Here is a 17,963-nt window from a genome sequence, read left to right on the forward strand (position 1 = left end):
AATGTATATTTATAGATAGTAATATATATTACTTTCCCTTAAAAGTTAAAATTTGGGCGTGTCTTACCCTCTATTCTCTCTGTCACTATCAAATGAAGCATCGAAAATGCCAAAAAAGAGAAAACTGTCCAAAAGTACTCCATAACACATATAAATCTTGAATTGTTAATGATATTTACCTGCAAATATTATCAGCAAATGTAGTTAAAGTACTCATTATACAGAACCACAGTGTTACAGGTTAAGGTTATTTAAATAGGTATGTGTATTTGTTACCTGTAGCTCCGCCCTGTCACTCCTGAGGCCACGCCCCCAAGACTATATAGGTCAGCCCTTCAAGCCTTTGACTTCCCTCTTGTTTTCCCTCCAAATAACCAGCCAGAACAAAGAGAGGATGGATGTGAGTTAATCTTGAGGTGCTTTGGACTGTTTTTACCTTATGATACTTAATTTGGTCTGTTGCTATGGACTATATTGATTAAAAGTGAGTTAAAACAACATTTGTCTCCAATAAACTGTTAGAACGCCATCCTAGATCCAGTGTAAATGTGCACCACATCAAATGTGTATACTACTAGATAAATTAGTACTATAGTACAGCAACAGATATATTATTCTCTATAAAAATGCACAGTGTTGTGAAATGCACAGAAAACATAACTGAACTTTTAAAAGTAAGACTGAGGGGGAAAAAACACTGTTCCTCTAACATGAAAAGTTGAATTCATAAGCAATAAAACCATTGCCTTGTTCAATATATTCAGGGATTTTTGTGCTATAGTTTTGGTATGACCTCAGCAAATGGTGGCTAATGTTAGCTTAGTAAAGAATAATGTACAGCAAGCAGTTCATTATTGCGAATAAACCCCAACTGGGTGTTGTGGGACCCTGCTTATTAATGTTCGGCTACTTCCAAAATAAATCAATTTGACACAGATATTGACTTAGCATTATTTTATTGCTTACGCTTAACTTGACATTTCATTTAAAACTCTCCTCCACATGTGCTACTGTCCGATAGCTCACAGTATTTTTTCGTATCATTAATTTAGCGTTTAGCATTAGCTCACAATGCTTAAATGGCCAGTATTCTGCAGAAGTTTTATACAGCCTTGGTATAATGTTAGCACATGGTGGCTAATGTTAGCTGAGTGAAGGATAATGTACAGCGAGCAGTTCATTATTGAAAAATAAACCCCAGTTGGGTGTTGCAGCACCATGCTTACGAAATAAATCAATTTGACACAAAATATTGACTTAAAATGATTTTATTGCTTCTGCTAAAAAACTGTCCGTTAGATTAAAAACTGAGAAAATGGCAACAGTTTGTTATTCAGAAATAGACCACAGAATGCTAATCTAATAATGTAACATAATGCACTACTGCGGCAGTTGGCAGTTGCTAACAGTAATTTGCAACAGTAGTTGCTAGTGTTCAGCAGTTTTATACTGTCACTTTCAATAACAGAAAAAAGTAAAAATTTTATTTTTAAAATAATTAAGCAGTAGTTGCTTTTTATATCCCTTGCTGCCAGTGTATCCTTGTAAAGTTATAATAATCAACATTTGAAAAACGGACACAAACATATCGGTCTGACAAGGCTTTTAATCAATACTTCAAAACTACTTTAAATATTTAATAGTAGCAGTTTTACTCTACATCCATATAGCACAAACATTACAATCATCTCTACATTGCAATTGATCTTCATCCTAACATTTACTGTATTTCTGAGCCCAATTTTTTTTTAAAGCTGTATAGTAATGCCTAAATTAATTATTAAAAAATAATCTTGCAGTGCAGGCAAAATGCACAAATAAAAACATAATTAAAATTCTCCATATTAATTAAAACTGCTGGAGTTCAAAGACATGTAAATAGTTCCATTGCAAAACAATATTCAGTTATAGTGACTTAAATACAGTATTTTACAACTACACATGATTCCACCTTCAAAATATCGCTTTTAAATATGAAAAAAAAAAAAGATTTAAATATGTACAAATAATATTACGGTGTGTGAAGTTAAATTACTAGAAGATCCAGAACTGTACCCAAGTCAATTTTGATCAGATTCAGCCACATATGAATGAAATCTTTAAAGAGCAGCACTACAGTAAAGGCAAGTAGAAACTGGATGATATAATAGCAGTTTGTTTAAATATAATGGCAGTTTAAATTAGACTTTTAGGTAAAAAATAGTCAGTTTCCCTTTCAGTATAGTCACTCAAATTAAAATCTAGTGTTGGTGCTCTGAATGGACCCAAAACATACTGTCATCATTTCCATAAATGGCCCCGGCCACATCACATTACATGATTTCTGCAAAATAAATCCTTCAACCTCCAAAACATGTCATGACTCAAGACCGCCAAAGTGCCTGCAGCTTATTTAATCTTAAAAAAATGAAATAAAGCATGGAGTCTGGTCTGTTATTATCTTATTCCACTTTCCATTTCACACAGTCACGTGTGGTGTCTCTGCAGCAGGTCGCTGGTTGAATATCTTGCTCGAACACGTCTGAGTCTGATTGGTCCGCCCTGCCTTTGCTCTCATGCTTTTCTGCATGTGTGATTGGTGTTGTTAGTCCCAGGGAGTCAAATCGCTCTCCTTATTTTCTCTGTTGCTGAGATTACTCCACTTTTATGGGATTTACTGGTCTTTTTGTTTCACAGGGAAGCACTCCCATCCTCCTCTGAAGCTTTTTTTTTGAGTGTCCTCCGAAGGCTGCTGTTATAATCCAGTACATGTACATTTGTAGTTCACCTTCCTGCTCCCGTCAAGAGACACTTCACCCTTATTGCCCTTTTGTTTTCAGGCCGAAAGTGTCTTTTTAGCCTCTATTGAAGGGGAATAAATGGCTTCATCTGCAGTCTTGCTCGCCTGGGATTGGTTAATTCCACTCAGGCCTCATGTAGTTGGGGATGCACTGGCAGACATGGTGGCTGTAGTAGAAACCAGCCTGGCACACACGTCTGGGCTTTCTGCAAGGCAACCTGTAACAACTAGACAGAGTGGGGAAGAGGAGGAAGGAAAAGCAAACAAAATCAAGAGGATGGGAAGAAGAAATGAGTGGGGGAAAAGTGAATATACAAAATAAATTGAAATGACAGTGCATGGAAAGAAGAGGAATGGAAAAGATGCAAAAGGAGAAATATTGTTGAAGGGGTGAGGTTGAGAGGAAGAGAAGAAACAAAGAGGGAAAACACAGGGGAGATTAAAATCTTGGCATGAATCAATTATTCAGATTTTCACATCCCTTTTGGATAAACCCCTGATCCAAGTTTTGCTTTTTTTGCGTGCATCAAACGATTCTGTGAGTGAGAAAAAGAGGGAGTATTTCTCCAGAGAGGGGAGGAACATGGCCAAGTTCTGACCACTCTCTTCTCAAACATCACAGTAGGTGTATTGTCTTCCGTGCACCACCTTCTGTGACCAGATGTTAAATAAAAAATGATGGAAAAAGGACAAGTACTGTGTATACAAATGTCCTGTACTTTGTGAAAGAGCTGGGTTGTTGAAGCTATTTACAAAAGAGCAAACACAGCAAGTTGTTGCTCTATAATTTGCACAATTTTTGGATTCTAACAATTCTTTTGATAACTTTTTAGCTTTGGATTCTGTGTGCAAAATTTCGTGCAGCTCGGACTAAGTGCCTTGGAGGAGTTAGAAAAAGTGGATATAGCATATTTTGCATATGTCCTTAGATTCATATTAACGCAGTGAACATGTGCATATATGAAATTTTATGTGGGACATAGCATGCAGGAGTTATGCATGTCATTTTTGCTGCCTTTCGTTGGTGTTGCAGTCTGTACCAGCCCTGTGAATGCCGGAAGTAAGGTTGTTCACGATTTAGGCTGCAATATGGTATTTATGGAAGTAATGATAAAAATAAAAATCTCTACAATTTTAATAGGGTTTCCTGCACCGCTGGTACGTGGATCAACAGGCTTGGACCCTAACTACAGTTATGCTAACCTACCTTAGACGTTTTTGAACAGCATTTTTATTTTTTGTAGAATGTAATATATCAGTTTACATCAATATAACTTACACATTTAATTCTACCGATTTTGCTCCTCCTAAATTGTACTATTTTGGCAGACAAGGTTAGCCTTGTCAGCTAAGCTAGTTTAGTTAGCTGCACAACTAATTGTTTGCTTTGAAAATGAGCTAGCATTATGTTACTAGGACAACGTTTTCATAAGTTAATATATCGGTTGGTGTCATTAATGAAGTGTCTGGTTATATATGATATTTCATTGTACCTATTTTCCCTACTAAACTGTACCACATTAGCAGAAATGCAAGGTAAACTGTCAGCTAACGCTAGTTTAGTCAGCTAAGGCTAGCTGCTTAACTGAAGCATGATGTATTTGTCTAAGCTAGTCTAAAATGAGTGGTTTAAAATTCTTGTTTAATTTTGTAGACATATATATATATATTAAAATATACAAATGAGAGCATTATGTAAAGCAAACATTTGTTGAATTGAGTGAAAACTACAGTGCAGATGCCAACTGCCAACTCTCACATTACACTGTCAAATATTTTACTTTTTCTTTAAAACACCCAACAATTTAATGGACAAGTTTGCATCCAAATGGAGGCTGCAACTTCACAATCGAGAAATTTCAACTAATATTGACACTCAGTTTGAGTGAAAGCTTGTATAAAAGCTGAGAAAGTCTCAGAAACTCTGCCACCAGGTCATATGTGTGCATGTCTGTGAACTTTCCCACGTGTGTAAAGCCACGATTAGAAATCACTCATATCAAAGCTCATGTCTGCTTATGTGTTTTTCCTTGTCACTCCATCTGTCTCTGAGTCCGCCTGCCTGTCTGTTGGCTGCTCTGTTTACTGTCATCAAGTTCACTCAGCCTGCCTGTCTGTCTCTCTGCAGGCCTCTCGGGTCAGAGGGAGGCTGATCTCTTGCATGCTGGCTGTGGGAACCGCAACATGTATGCAATGCACGCACACGCAGCTGAAGCCGTGGTCAAACGCTTTGGACACCCCGTGTCCATAAAAGGTCATATGGAAACATGTGAGCGAATGAAAATGTTGGAAGAAAGTTTTTCTTTTTCGACTTTGGAATGTATGACAAGTCCATTGAGAGTTCGCTTGCTTTCTCCCACTCTATATGCCTCAAACCATGTCTCAAAGCTCTGGTTCTCACTCATTCCTCACCCAAGAGCTCCCAGGGTGAAGACTTGGGATGGCACCCCAAGGGCCGGACAGACTGAGCCCAGCAGAGAGCACCCAGTGCACCCAGTACAAGCCACTGGTTCAGGTAACTCGTCAGGAAATGATGTGCAGAAATGCTGCATTTAATATGTAAAAAATGGGAGTTTTTAATTTATAAACCAAAGCCAATGTAACCAAGGAACTTGGCCTTAGCTATAGTTCGAAAACACTTGAAAAAAGTGAACAGGCATTATCAAAATGCACAAATATGCATACTGGAAAATGCATTGGTGTAATGTAACAATGTACATTTACTCAAATACTGTTCTTAAGTAAAATTGAGGTACTTTACTCGAGTATAACTTAAGTAAAGTAATAAAAAAAACACGTTTAAAGTAATTAGACATTATTTTAAGTTACACCTTATAATATATAAAGTCATTCAAATGAGCTCCACCTTGACAAAATATTAAACAGTTTACATAAATGCATCAATAATAATCCATTAATCTATTTGGAATATATATATAATAATCTGAGTGGGGCCATTCTGCATAACTTTTATGTTTGATACTTTAAGTACATGTCAATGCTGATACCTTAACTAAGTCTTGAATGCAGGACTTTTACTTGTAGTGGAGTAATTTCACAGTGTGGTATTAGTACTTTCACTTAAGTAAAGGATCTGAATCCTTTTTTACCACTGGGGAAAAAAATTATACAAGTAAAAACCAGCTCTTAAAACAACCCGTACCAAAACATTTTTGTCATTATGGCCAAGTAGACAACCCTGTCATCATTGTCCAAGAGATCGGGACCTTTCTTGGCCCTGGAACCCATGTTACATAATTGCCCCTTACATATTTCATGCTCTTTTTTTACTCTTTATAAGGAGTTTGAGTTCCTTCTTGGCCACATATGGCAGTCAGTGCATCCATGCAATATAATGAGAATGTTCATATTACTGACGAGCAGATTTCTGCGGTTTTACATCACGTCATGGACTTCCTATTTTATGCAACTGCGGATGAAGGAAAAGAGGAACCAGAAATTCAAATGAATTGTTTGGATGAAGGCATGGAAACTAGACAACAACACTAGAATTTAAGTTCATGACACAATAAAGTAGACTATTAAACCCTGTATAGAAGCAAGGCTGACAATGGAGAATTTATAATATGTTTTATTCTGAAATTCTAGCTGAATTCCAGGCCAATAATACAACTCCAAATTGCTTTCATTGAGTTAACAAGTGCAGCAACTACACACTCTGATAGTAGGTATCTTTTAGACCAGGTCTGCAAATCAATATGTGTATACATTAATATGTCTTATTTGACAGAATATTATAAAGGGTTTCATTTGAACTCTGAGGCAAAATGCTTGATAGAAGCCAAAGTTTTGCCAAGTTTTTTAGTGTACAAAATAACCTCTACAGGGTCATATTTGGTTCATCTATTTATGTTTCTGCCTTACTCTCAGGTGTGCATAAATGATGAGATTGTGAGTGTAGATACTTGGAGAATCCCTCCTTTAGGGGTGAAATTATACCGTTTGCTTGCTGCTTTCAAGACTGCAGGGCAGAGAAGTTTAGTTCAATACAGTGTGAAGCTTGAAACCAGGACGTGTCTGTCCTGACTCCTGGCCCTCTACACTGCAAGAAAGCCAACTTGTATTTTTTGGCCTGAAACAGTGATTTAAGTTGGTAAAACTTGGAAATATAAATTATTGACATTTAGGGCAATAATGTAAGTTAGCACAACAAAGGAAGCCAGTTGTCTGCTCAAAAACAAGTTGGTGAGTTGTTGTTACTTATATCTTTAAGTTGGGGTTCACAACAAGGGACAATAGTTCTGATAACTCTTATTTCTTTGGTGTGAAATGCAGGAAAGCGGTGAAATTCGGTCATTAGCGAAAGCTAGCGGCTAACTGATGCTAGCGGCTAACTGATGCTAGTGGCGCTGCTTGTTACAGCTACAAGAGTAGCCATTAGCGTATCAATGCTAACTCAAAATTGTGGTCGCAATATTAGCTGACAAGTTATTACAATGTAAGTTAAGCAAACTCAAAAGCAAAACTTAAAATATTTAGTTTAATTGTCCAACTTAAATATTTAGTTTAATTGTCCAACTTGAAATTTTATCGAAGTTTGTTGCCTTGAAATTTGAGTTCACCCAACTTTTCTTTTTTTGCAGTGTTTTGCACCTACCTGCAGGAGTTGGGGTTGAACCTCTTGCCCTGCCGCAGACAGGACTGTGGACTCTCTCTGCACTGACAGAGGCAGGTGTCGGGGTTGAGGGGTTGATTCCCGGGGCACTCTGCAGCACACACACAGCCACACAGCTCCTCGTCCCAACGCTGGCCTGTGGGGCACCACTTCCCCTCGCCTTGGCCTTCACACTGACACTCACCTAGAAGAAGAAAGTTTGATTTGATCAGGTATTGGATGGTAAACATCTGTCTGTGTTACGCTAAATATTTGGTGGTCAGGTTCTGACTTGCTAGATGTTGCAAAAGCTCTACTTCCCAAAATGTCCCTGAGTCTGTGTTTGTGTTTTCTGGCACAATCCTGCGTGGTTGTTTTCCGGAGAAGAGCCCCTTCCTTATAATTTACAGTAAATCAATCCTTGTGAAACCAGAGATGACGACTCCCTTTGCCACAAAGGAGGATGACTTATTGAGGCATGAGAACATATTTTACATGCGTTGTTACACTTTGGAGAAGTATGTTGAAAATCTCTCTGGTCCTCCCTTCATTTGTTCTTACTGTGAATCTTTTAGAAAATCCAGACTTCCACTTGGACTCTGGGGTTTTAATTCTCTTTTAAAGAACAGCAGTCTGTGACTGAAGTGCCCTTGAGCAAGGCACATAACCCCTCACTTAGCTCCCTGGGTGTTAATGATGTGCTACCCACTGCTTCTTTCTTTCAAAATAATTTTTATTGGATTTTCCTTGGATGCATAATTATATCAGCTGTCAGAGCACACATCAGTTTATCCAATCCATCCATAGACTAGACAAGTAAAAAATAAAAGAAAACACCAAAGTTATATAGTCAAAATATACAAAAACAAAACAAATAGAAATAAAACCCAAATAAATGAATGAAGATAGCCATATAAGAGAAAATTATAAAATAAAAAATAGAAAAATAAATAGAAGCAGTGGGTAGCCACTGCTTCTAAGCATGGTGTGTTCACTGGTGTGTAAAAAATCAGTTAAATGCACAATTTGATTATATTTTCAGTCATATTTTTTAAACCCTTCTTACAGGTGTTGTGGTCCAGTTTCCAGCCTGGATCGCAGCTGTCCTCGGTGAGTCCGTTCCGACAAACACACTCGCAGGTGGCCTCGTGCAGGACCCTGTTGGGACCACAGAGAGCCAGCAGCCCCGAGTCCACAGCCTCTGGAAGCCACAAGAAAAAGAAAAAAAAGGTATTTATTTATTTTCACCAGCTTTTTTTTAGCCACTTATAGATGCCAAACAATGTCTTATCATTCGGATCCTTTCCCATCTGTATCTATTTTCAGTATGTGTCAGTGTGATGAATAAGGCTTGCCAGTTAATTATTTGCAAAGAAAAAGTAGCTGGAGATGGAAGGCACTATTTCAGTACATGATCATACAAGTAAGACGCTTTCGCTTCTCATGTAACAGTTGAATAAACATTCCCTCGGGGGGAAGATCATCTGATGTGCCGCCCAGACGTCATCATCATCATCACCTGTCTGTGGTGGTGGAGTTTTCAATACATTTCTTTACGGAAATCTGGCTTGGATCCCAAAACCTGCTTAAAGAGGCTTTAAGATGTGACCGCAATTTGGATTACTTGCATTCACACTCTGAGCCTGGTAACACTGACCAATCAGAGCAGACTGGGCTGTGTTTTTTCAACATAAAAGCACATAAACATGTTCTAATAGAACGTGAGAATCAGCATAATGTGTCCCCTCTAACATGGTGGTGTTTTTGTGCCGTCCTACTGCAGGCAGAGCTTTAACTTTGCAGGTTTTAGGCTCATACCAAACTATGCAGCAGGTGATTTCCATTACCTTCAGTGAAAACACCTGGAGTTGGTAAAGTATCTGCCGCCCTGGTTCTTATTTCCAATCCTGAACCTGCTGCTTTATCATCAGAATAGTTAAAACCCTTTCCACATGAGGTAAGTCCTGTTTTGGTAGTCCAGCAAACTACTCAAATTAAGTGTCCTTTATTGAGGATGTAAAGTTACGTTTGCTGTAAATTATACTTCTGATTTGTTGCCGAATTTTCATTAGCCAAAATCCTCAATGCTTCTTGGCATTTGATAAGTGCAAAGCTTGTTTTTTATTGCACAAGGACTCAAAACAGAGCCAGCCTGAAAGCTGTTTTGTCTTATAAAATGAATTTGTGTCCTTCTTTATTTATTTAATAGATTTTCTAGCCCTGAAGAGTTTTATCTGGTTTTTCACAGAGAACGTGCAACAACCTATTTAACCTATTTAACATGCTCAAATATATTTTCTCTAATGTGCAGTATCTTTAAAATGCAAAGTACTCTCCGGAAAACAGACAAACACAAAAAATATATATTAATAATAAATACCAAATAGAAGCCATAGTAATTCATGTATATAAGGTGTATAGAATGTATGCATGTCTTATTTTTTATGCAGTTTTTTATATCTCTCTCTGCTGTGAAGACTAAATTTCCCCATTGCGCGATAAATAGTCATATCTTAACAAGCAAAAATCAAAAGTTGAATCATTTGTGTTAAAACCAAAGTAGGTCATCTAAAGTAAATCATTTGGCCCAAATGAGTCATGCACACTCACCTGTCTCTCTCTCAGAGTAGTTAATGGTGTCAGTAGAGACACACACACAGTTCACTGGATCCCATAATGACCCGGAGGCGCAGGGAACTTCGGGTGGGGAACACCTGCACAGACACACATATTATAAATGCTTGGATACGGGCAAATGACTCAGAAATTGTAAATCGTAAACACATAACACATCTCTTCCTCTCACTCACAGGTGATCTGTTGCGGCTCGTCTTATGATGGAGTGGAGCGGCCGCTTGGAGAGGCATTCACACGAGGTGTGGTTGACAAATGTCACCATGTTGACGGTGCGATCCATCCTGGGCGGGGACAGCTCCATCAACTGGCATTGGAGGAAAAGAAAGTAAGAGGTGTGTGAGAAAAACTCTAGCTTGTGTAAGAAACGTACTTTTCCTTCTCTTTTCTGCTGCTGTCATTACAATAATCATACTGATTATGACGTGGACACGTTTATGTAATGATTGTGCAACTGTGCGTGACTGTATTTTGTTGACTTTGTGTCCAGTTGTAGCCAAAGGGTGTCCCATTGCAGTAGGGTGGGTTGTGATACAGTTGAGCTTGTTACACAATTGGTTAGATTGGTTTCAGTCCTGTTTTCTGAGGCAGTTTGAGGTGTGAGCAGAAAATACCAACACGATTGTGTCATGTGAAGTAATTCAAGTGTATGACATGAAGATAAACTGGGCAGATGCATGAAAAATCCAGCTGCAGCACTTACTGTCTTGTTGACAAGCGTGTGACTTGTGTTGGTGCAGTAAAACGCCTCGTTGGGGCAACAGCCACCGCACCGATGCAGCGCCACACAGCGAGGGAGGTAGAATTGACTGGTGGATTCTGGGTATTCTTTGGCGACCTCGACACACGCCTCTCTGGGCTGGCACGAGGTCCGCTGGATCTCCTCTAAGATGACTGGAAACATATGTGATTGAGTAACTGAGTCAGGAAACAACAGAGCTTTTGGGGGTTTTTGAAAAAGTTTTTTGGGGTAACGGCAGGAAATAATCAACTAACTGTTTTTTTTGTTTTCCTTACAACTTGGCTTCCTGAAATGAAATATGTCTGGCAGTCCACTCTTAAAGATTGGCTGATAAAGAGGGTGTGGGTGAGGGTGATTGTAATAGTCCGAATCAGTTGTGCACATGTACTGGTTCCAAAAAACCAAGATGGCAGCCTCCAAAATGCCAAATTTGAGGCTTCAAAAACGGTAGTCCACAAAAAAAGCATGTGAAATAAAAGTATAAACTTGAAAAGTAGCATAATGTAAGATTTTGGAAGTGACCTGGTACTATAGAGACTTTCACAAATGAAATTATACAGCAAATGTTTTATCAAGTGTCACAGTGTTTACCTCCCAAATTCCCGTCTACTTTGAAAAGGGGCTCTTCCCTCGGCTGACCCCACAGATTGTCATCGTTGGAGTGGACTAAAGGGCTTGTGGAGGAGGTGGAGAAAGAGGGGGAAGAGGAGGCATGCCACAATTTCTTTTGTAAGCAGTGCTGAAGCAAATTGTATTCGGGGTATAGAAGCTGCAGCAGCTGATCCACACTCGTCACTGACTCCAAACTGGGCTGGTCATCTGACACTACTGGCGCCTGGAAAAGGGGAAAGAATCAGACCGATAAATTTGACTTTAATGAAACAATATGTCATCAGTTAAAATGCACTTTTAGATCTTTGTGTGGTGCCAGAAAGCGTTGTATTCAATGATAACAAAGATGGGTTCTAAGGGGATAAAATTAGACTAAAATTTTTTATTTTTCGCTCAAAATAGACGTATCGAAAATCTGACTTTCTTTTATGTTTTGAAACGTGACAATCAGGTGATCTGTTCAGTCGTCATTTTGGAGGAAAACTGTCAGATACTGTAGAATTTACAGAGTAAACTTTTCTGGTTTGAGCTGGATAAACAGTGAATACCTCAGCTACCAATGTGTTGTAACATGTTGCTTTTGGCTACTGTTAGTTATGGGTACGTGTGTCCTCTCTTCACCTACACACACACACACACACACACACACAGACACACCGTTGCATTCAAGTACGCGAGGAAGCTACAAAGTCTGCTATTCTTTTATGCTTTAATATTTCCGTTGCTCATTTTCATGTGATTTCTCTCAAATTTAAGAAAAATAGCTGCCCTGTTGCTGCAGTGCCCTTTGACGCAGTTTACCTAGAGGGTAGATCAGTTAGTCCCTTTAGTGGTTTTATCTGTCTTTTTCTTCTGGTACCCTTCCTAAATATGCCCTCCATGACAAGTTAAACTAGAAACCTTGTGTCTTCTTTGTCCTTAAATGCAGCATTACGGCTGCTTCAATGGACCAAACCGGCTGGAGATATGAGCTTAGCCAACACCCACATTATTATTGTAGTAGAGAAAGAGCTTTACTAGTAGGTCTATGCAGGAAAGCTCCGTTTACAGTAGCTCTATAAACCATTCCCGCTGTGAGTCATCCCATAATGATTTTTCTGCTGTTATGATAGAAGACTGTTCCACCCCGCAGAGATGAAGTAGACAGAAGATAAAAGGTTAATTATGGCTGCTGTTTCATCTACGGGGACTAAATGTCAGCAGGGAGTCGGCTGCTTGAGTGTCACATATTAATTCTTCCTCCAGGGACGAGTGTGGTTGTTTAGTTTCCCAGGCTGACAAGGAGCAGACTGGTACAGCTGGCATTACCAGAATTAACAGAAACCAGATCTGTCCTTATCAGTCTTTCCATTTATCTCTTTCAGTCCCTCTCCGTCTACCGCCCCCTCCCTCTCTGTGTCTTCCAGCCATCTCATATGTCTCAGTATATGTCACCTGTGACATCAAATCTTAAGTTCTTTATCAGCTTTTCCAGATCTTCCAAAACAATAACAGTATTGCACAAGATATACAAAATTAAAGTTGAGGCTACAGCCTGTAATGGAAGTTAAGCAACATACTGCTGTGGACAGCGGACAGCTGTATATTAGCCACTTAAAAATTAGACATGGGAATCACCAGAGAATTACTTACTGATTTTATCCCGATATTTGAGATACGATATTTTGCGATATGGTGAGTATTGTGATAAAATATATCGCGATCTAACTGTTTTACTCAATCAAGAATTGTTTTGTCAAATAAGAGAAAACTCAGTCTATTCATCTCACTTCAGTCTTTTTATTTCTCCACAATGAGAGTCAAACCCACAAACTGACCAACAAAGTATTCAGTCAAACTGAACTGAACTGATATCAAACATGTATGGACGACAACAACTGCAGCATTTTATCAAACTTTCCTCAACTTTAAGCTTCACTGCCCTCAATTTTTTTGAATGAAACAAAAAAAAGCTGAAATTTGTTATTTAAACAACTTCCCGACACGATATCCTGACACTATAGATTCCTTAGATCTTCTAGTTTCATATGATACCAGTATCTCCATTATATTCCTGAAAGTGAGCCCGCTACGGCCAAAACAGTGAAAATACCGACAACCCCCCGGAACGCTAAATATCGATACTTGTTGGTCATGAATAGATATGTCACCCAAAATATTGCGATACTATGCTGTATCGTTTTTTTCCCCCGACTTCTACTAAAAAGAATAAATTTCAGCTTAAATGAACACTATTTAGAATATTTCCAACCCTTAACCTTGCCATCTGACAGCCTTTTCCGCCAGGGACCTGAAGCTGTTACATCCATCGATACTTTCTTCAAAGCCACCAGACTCCATTAACAAAAAACAGTCATTTTACTGTTACTGAGTGGCTGGTCTGTCAATCCAAACTCTGGTTTAAAATACATAACTTTTTACACATATGCATCATCTTGTAGGTAATTCGGCATCCTTTTGACTCATTCATTGCAATTAAATCAAAGCTAAATCAGTTTATTTTGAGTTTGTACACGTATAATTGCGACACACTGCCAATCATGCAGACATGGTTCTTTAATGAAGTTCACCAAGCAGGGTGCAACATGTGGATGATTATTAATCCAGGCTTGACAGCCTTTGGTTTTCTGATGTGTCTGGGACTTCAGTAGTGGTTATTTGGCCGTGGTTGATGTGGTGAAAGCGAGACTGGCACATCTTGCACAATGAATAAAACACATGTGATCTGCAGCCAAACTTGCGGAAAACCATAATGAAAAGTTTGATGATTGCTGGAAATGCCTTTGCTATGTAACTGAAGTATTTGAGCTCATCCAATTCAACACTAAAGCCTCCAAAGCACTGTCACTGTTTAGAGTAGAGACCCAATCTCCTGTTTATATTACTTGACAGTTGTAAATATAAATTAAATTGATTCTTCTGTTTCTTTTTTTCAAGGTGTTCCCTAATTTCCTTTTCTTCTTTTGGTCTCTCTCTCTCTCCCTTTGTGTGAAGTGATCACATGACATGAGGTCATCGCTGTGGGACGATGATGTCACTGATGACCAGCGCTCTGGGCTCTGGCGTTAGACTCAGTTGGCTTGCAGACACACGCACATGCACACACCCATGCATACGTCTCTTTCTCTCCTCCAGTATCAACATGTTCTGTCCGAAGCTCATGATTCATACATGCACACATATCATATATCTTTTTTCCCCCATTAAAATATTTGATTTGGATCTCTTCCTATGAATTTCGACACATTCTTTGTAGTAAACTGCAAGCATGACTCACTGCTGTTAAATGCCTTTTTTGCCAAGAAGGAGACCTCAGAGGTACTTCCACAGAAGAACATTAAATAATTTACTGGTTGCCGCTTCTGCAACGTTTACAGTAAAGTAAACTGTAGAAGCCGAAGAGGTCAGGATAGTGCTCATAGTGTTTGTAATAACATCATAGAAACAAGCTGTGACTGTTAAATCATGTTAGGAAGCTTCAGTAGTTTGATAACCTGGGGCTGGAATTGGTCTCCATTTAATTGCTGTTAAGATAAATTAGATGAATTGCTTTATGAACAAGTTTCTGCATGAGTCTGAGTAGTATTGTCTGTGAATCAGCAGAGGTCCCATGGTACGATTTTATCACAATACTTGAGTCACGATACGATATTATTGTGATTTTAAGCATTTTGCGATATGGTGAGTATTGTGACCAACGTTCTATGGCCTCAAGTCTTTGCAAATGAAGGAAGTAATGGATTGTAATTTTCATTGCGCATGCTGAATTGGTATGTAAAGAGGAGACTTGTGGGAACACAGAGAGCTTATTTTCATTGAGATAGCATGACGTCAGAGGTCACATGACCGCTTTGAAAATCACCATGAAACATTATAAAAGCAAAACTTTGCAGCGTTTTTTTAGACAACTATATTCTGATGCATGGTGCCGATAGATTCCTTAGATCCTCTAGTTTCACATGATAACAGTATATTCATAAAAGTGAGCCTGGTACACCCTCCACTAAAAACAAACAAAAAACACTGAAAATGCTAAGTATCGATACACTGAAAAAAAGAGATTTTTTGGCTCTGTAATTATTATTTCAATCATCTATATAAATTCTACAAAGAAAAAGGAATTCAGTGCTTTTACTTTAAAATAGCAGTTTTTCCATGTAGTTCATTACTTAGTGATTGTTTGTTTTTATATGTCCTTAGTTTTGTATGTAAATTGAATCATTCGTTCCAAGTAATATTCACTAAACCAGTTCATTGGTTTAATTAGTTGATATTTCCAAGTAAAATGTAATTGAGGGACATCAGTGAATCTGCAATTTACTTGTGTATTTTCAGTAAAAAATAGTGGTTCTATTAAATAAATATTACTTAGAAACAGCCTGAGTAAAGATTACAAACACTTTCTGAGGGGAAAAACTTGCCGAGCTTTTTTTAAAAGTAAATGTTACTCCAGTTCTTTTCATTGTACTTATCGGCCTTCGATTTTTTTCCCCCCACCTCCATTATTGACCAATCATGTTTGAGTAGGTTATAGTTGCATGCTCAACTGTTGCTCAACAGTCCATGCAGAGAGCAAAAAAGGTGGAATGCATTGGCCGAAATGCAATGGCTGAACCCAAAGACTAAAGAGAGATCAATTGTTTATGAACCCATAACTTGATCCTGGCGTCCCGGGTTGCTAATTGGACTGTTGAAAAAGAGAAAGGCCGAGGATGAATCGGTGTCAGATCGATGATCAGTTGGTTTCTGAGACTGCTTTTGACCTTATCTAAGCTGCCTGTTGGGATCACTGGTCAACTACATGCCTTTCTGGATGAATGTATGCTTTAACTGCAGTCCCGCTCATAGCATTATAAGTAGGATTTGCAATTAGTGTTATTCTTCTTGTAAAATCATTATGCTGTGCTGCCTGTAGCACTGTCTGATAATACTTTCCATTGGTTTGATAATTCAGATTATTCACTTCATATCTTTGTTTTCTCGGCTGTTGTTGCTGATAATAGTCCACACATGGTTGATAAAGTTGTGCCACAAGGAGCAATGTTTATTTTCAACTGAACATCGAAATGTCCATTTTTATGCTGATGATACAATCTTGTATTGGACAGCAAAACAGGTTACAGTCCGAAATTTTAAATAAATAAATGACGCAATAAATAAGCTGATATGCCATTATATGTACGAGAAATAATATAAAAATAAATATAGGTTTTAATTAATTGATAAAATGTGACAAATTGATATTTTAATAATATTTATTTATTTAGTCTTCTGTAAATTTCCCCATTTTTTACACTTGTATTCATGAAATTGTTATTACATTTATTTAATTTTTGGATTTATTTTTTTTAATCCATGGAATATTTTCAAAGGGAAATTAAGTCATACATAAATGCAAAAATAAAAAAGTAAAGATTTAATTTTGAAAAAAATTTTATTTATTGATTAATTAATGAATTAATTAATATATGAAAATTAAAACAAACATTGGTTTATTTTATGTTAACAATGAATTAATGCCTACATTTATTTTTTTATATATTTGGTGCATTTAATTTCATATTTAATTCATACATATGTCTAGTGATTTACTTATTCATTTTTAAATGACTATTATTGGTTTTCATACTGCTGCCTTTACCCTGAAATTATGGATGGATCTGTGTCCACTTCCTCTAAGATCTCTTCTTGTAAAGGATCTCTTGATCTTAATGAGACTTCCTGAATAAACACTTAGCTAACAGCGTTCCAACACATATTTTCTCTACCATGCTGCTCCAAAACCTCCCATATATAATCAGAAAGGCTGCCATCTGGTGAAGGCCATGTATGAATCAAACTACTTTCTGCATCTGTATTTGTTATCTTTCTACACTTCCGATTTTACTCATTTGAAAGCTGTATAAGTTAGTGATTCTCCTCAGTGGTTAAGTTATTTTAGATGGTGCAGAAATGAAATGTCTCACCGTGGTGCCCATGTCTCCAGTCTGGTAATAGTCTGTATAGTCTTGTCCTGAGCACAAACTGCTGATATTAAGAATCCATAGGAGCAAAGCTGGTATCCACATAGTGAGGAGATGGAGAGGAGAGGAGAGGAGATATCAGGCCAGCGGAGGAGGAAGTTGGTGAATTTAAAGCTGGATGTAAAGTGAAAGGAAGGAGGAGAGGAGGAGAAGGAGGAGGGTGTCACAGACTCGGCAGGTATCTCTTCGCTCCTCTCTTCATTCTATCCGGGGACGAAGTTGCTCTTCCGGCGCAGGTTGTTTGAATCTGGGAAACCAGCTGAATAAAACATGATGAGGAAGACTCTCTTCTTCTTTCCTCTTTCCCTCTTTAACTCCAGAGGAAGTCTCTCCTCGTGTCTCGCTGCGTCTTCATTCTCACTCTTTGATTTGATGTCAGGTGCCTTTTATCCCCTCTTCTCTTTCTTGACCTTCAGCTGGATTTATTTCTCAACCTGAGCTTTTTTATTTATCCCGACTCCTCCTTTTTTCCTTCCAGCCTTGGTCGTGCTCGCCAGTCTCTTCTTCTTCTTCTTCTTCGCCCTTCACACTTGTGATTCTCCTCGCTTTCTTTATCTA

At 38.2% G+C, this 17,963-nt stretch overlaps 1 protein-coding gene across 1 annotated transcript; it reads right to left on the bottom strand.

Annotated features, from left to right (window-relative positions):
• Window positions 1-1,588: 1,588 nt before the first annotated feature.
• On the bottom strand, window positions 1,589-17,537 carry LOC131962637 (vascular endothelial growth factor C-like). Its single transcript, XM_059327607.1, has 8 exons — window positions 17,349-17,537; window positions 11,362-11,605; window positions 10,732-10,922; window positions 10,205-10,335; window positions 10,005-10,108; window positions 8,461-8,595; window positions 7,398-7,599; window positions 1,589-3,006 (listed from the first exon to the last, which is right to left on the bottom strand). Exons 1-8 carry the CDS (start codon window positions 17,448-17,450, stop codon window positions 2,895-2,897), a joined length of 1,221 nt encoding a protein of 406 aa, XP_059183590.1. The 5' UTR covers window positions 17,451-17,537; the 3' UTR covers window positions 1,589-2,894.
• Window positions 17,538-17,963: the final 426 nt, after the last annotated feature.

The sequence above is a fragment of the Centropristis striata genome, chromosome 24 (assembly GCF_030273125.1).
Source record: "Centropristis striata isolate RG_2023a ecotype Rhode Island chromosome 24, C.striata_1.0, whole genome shotgun sequence".
NCBI classification, from domain to species: domain Eukaryota; kingdom Metazoa; phylum Chordata; class Actinopteri; order Perciformes; family Serranidae; genus Centropristis; species Centropristis striata.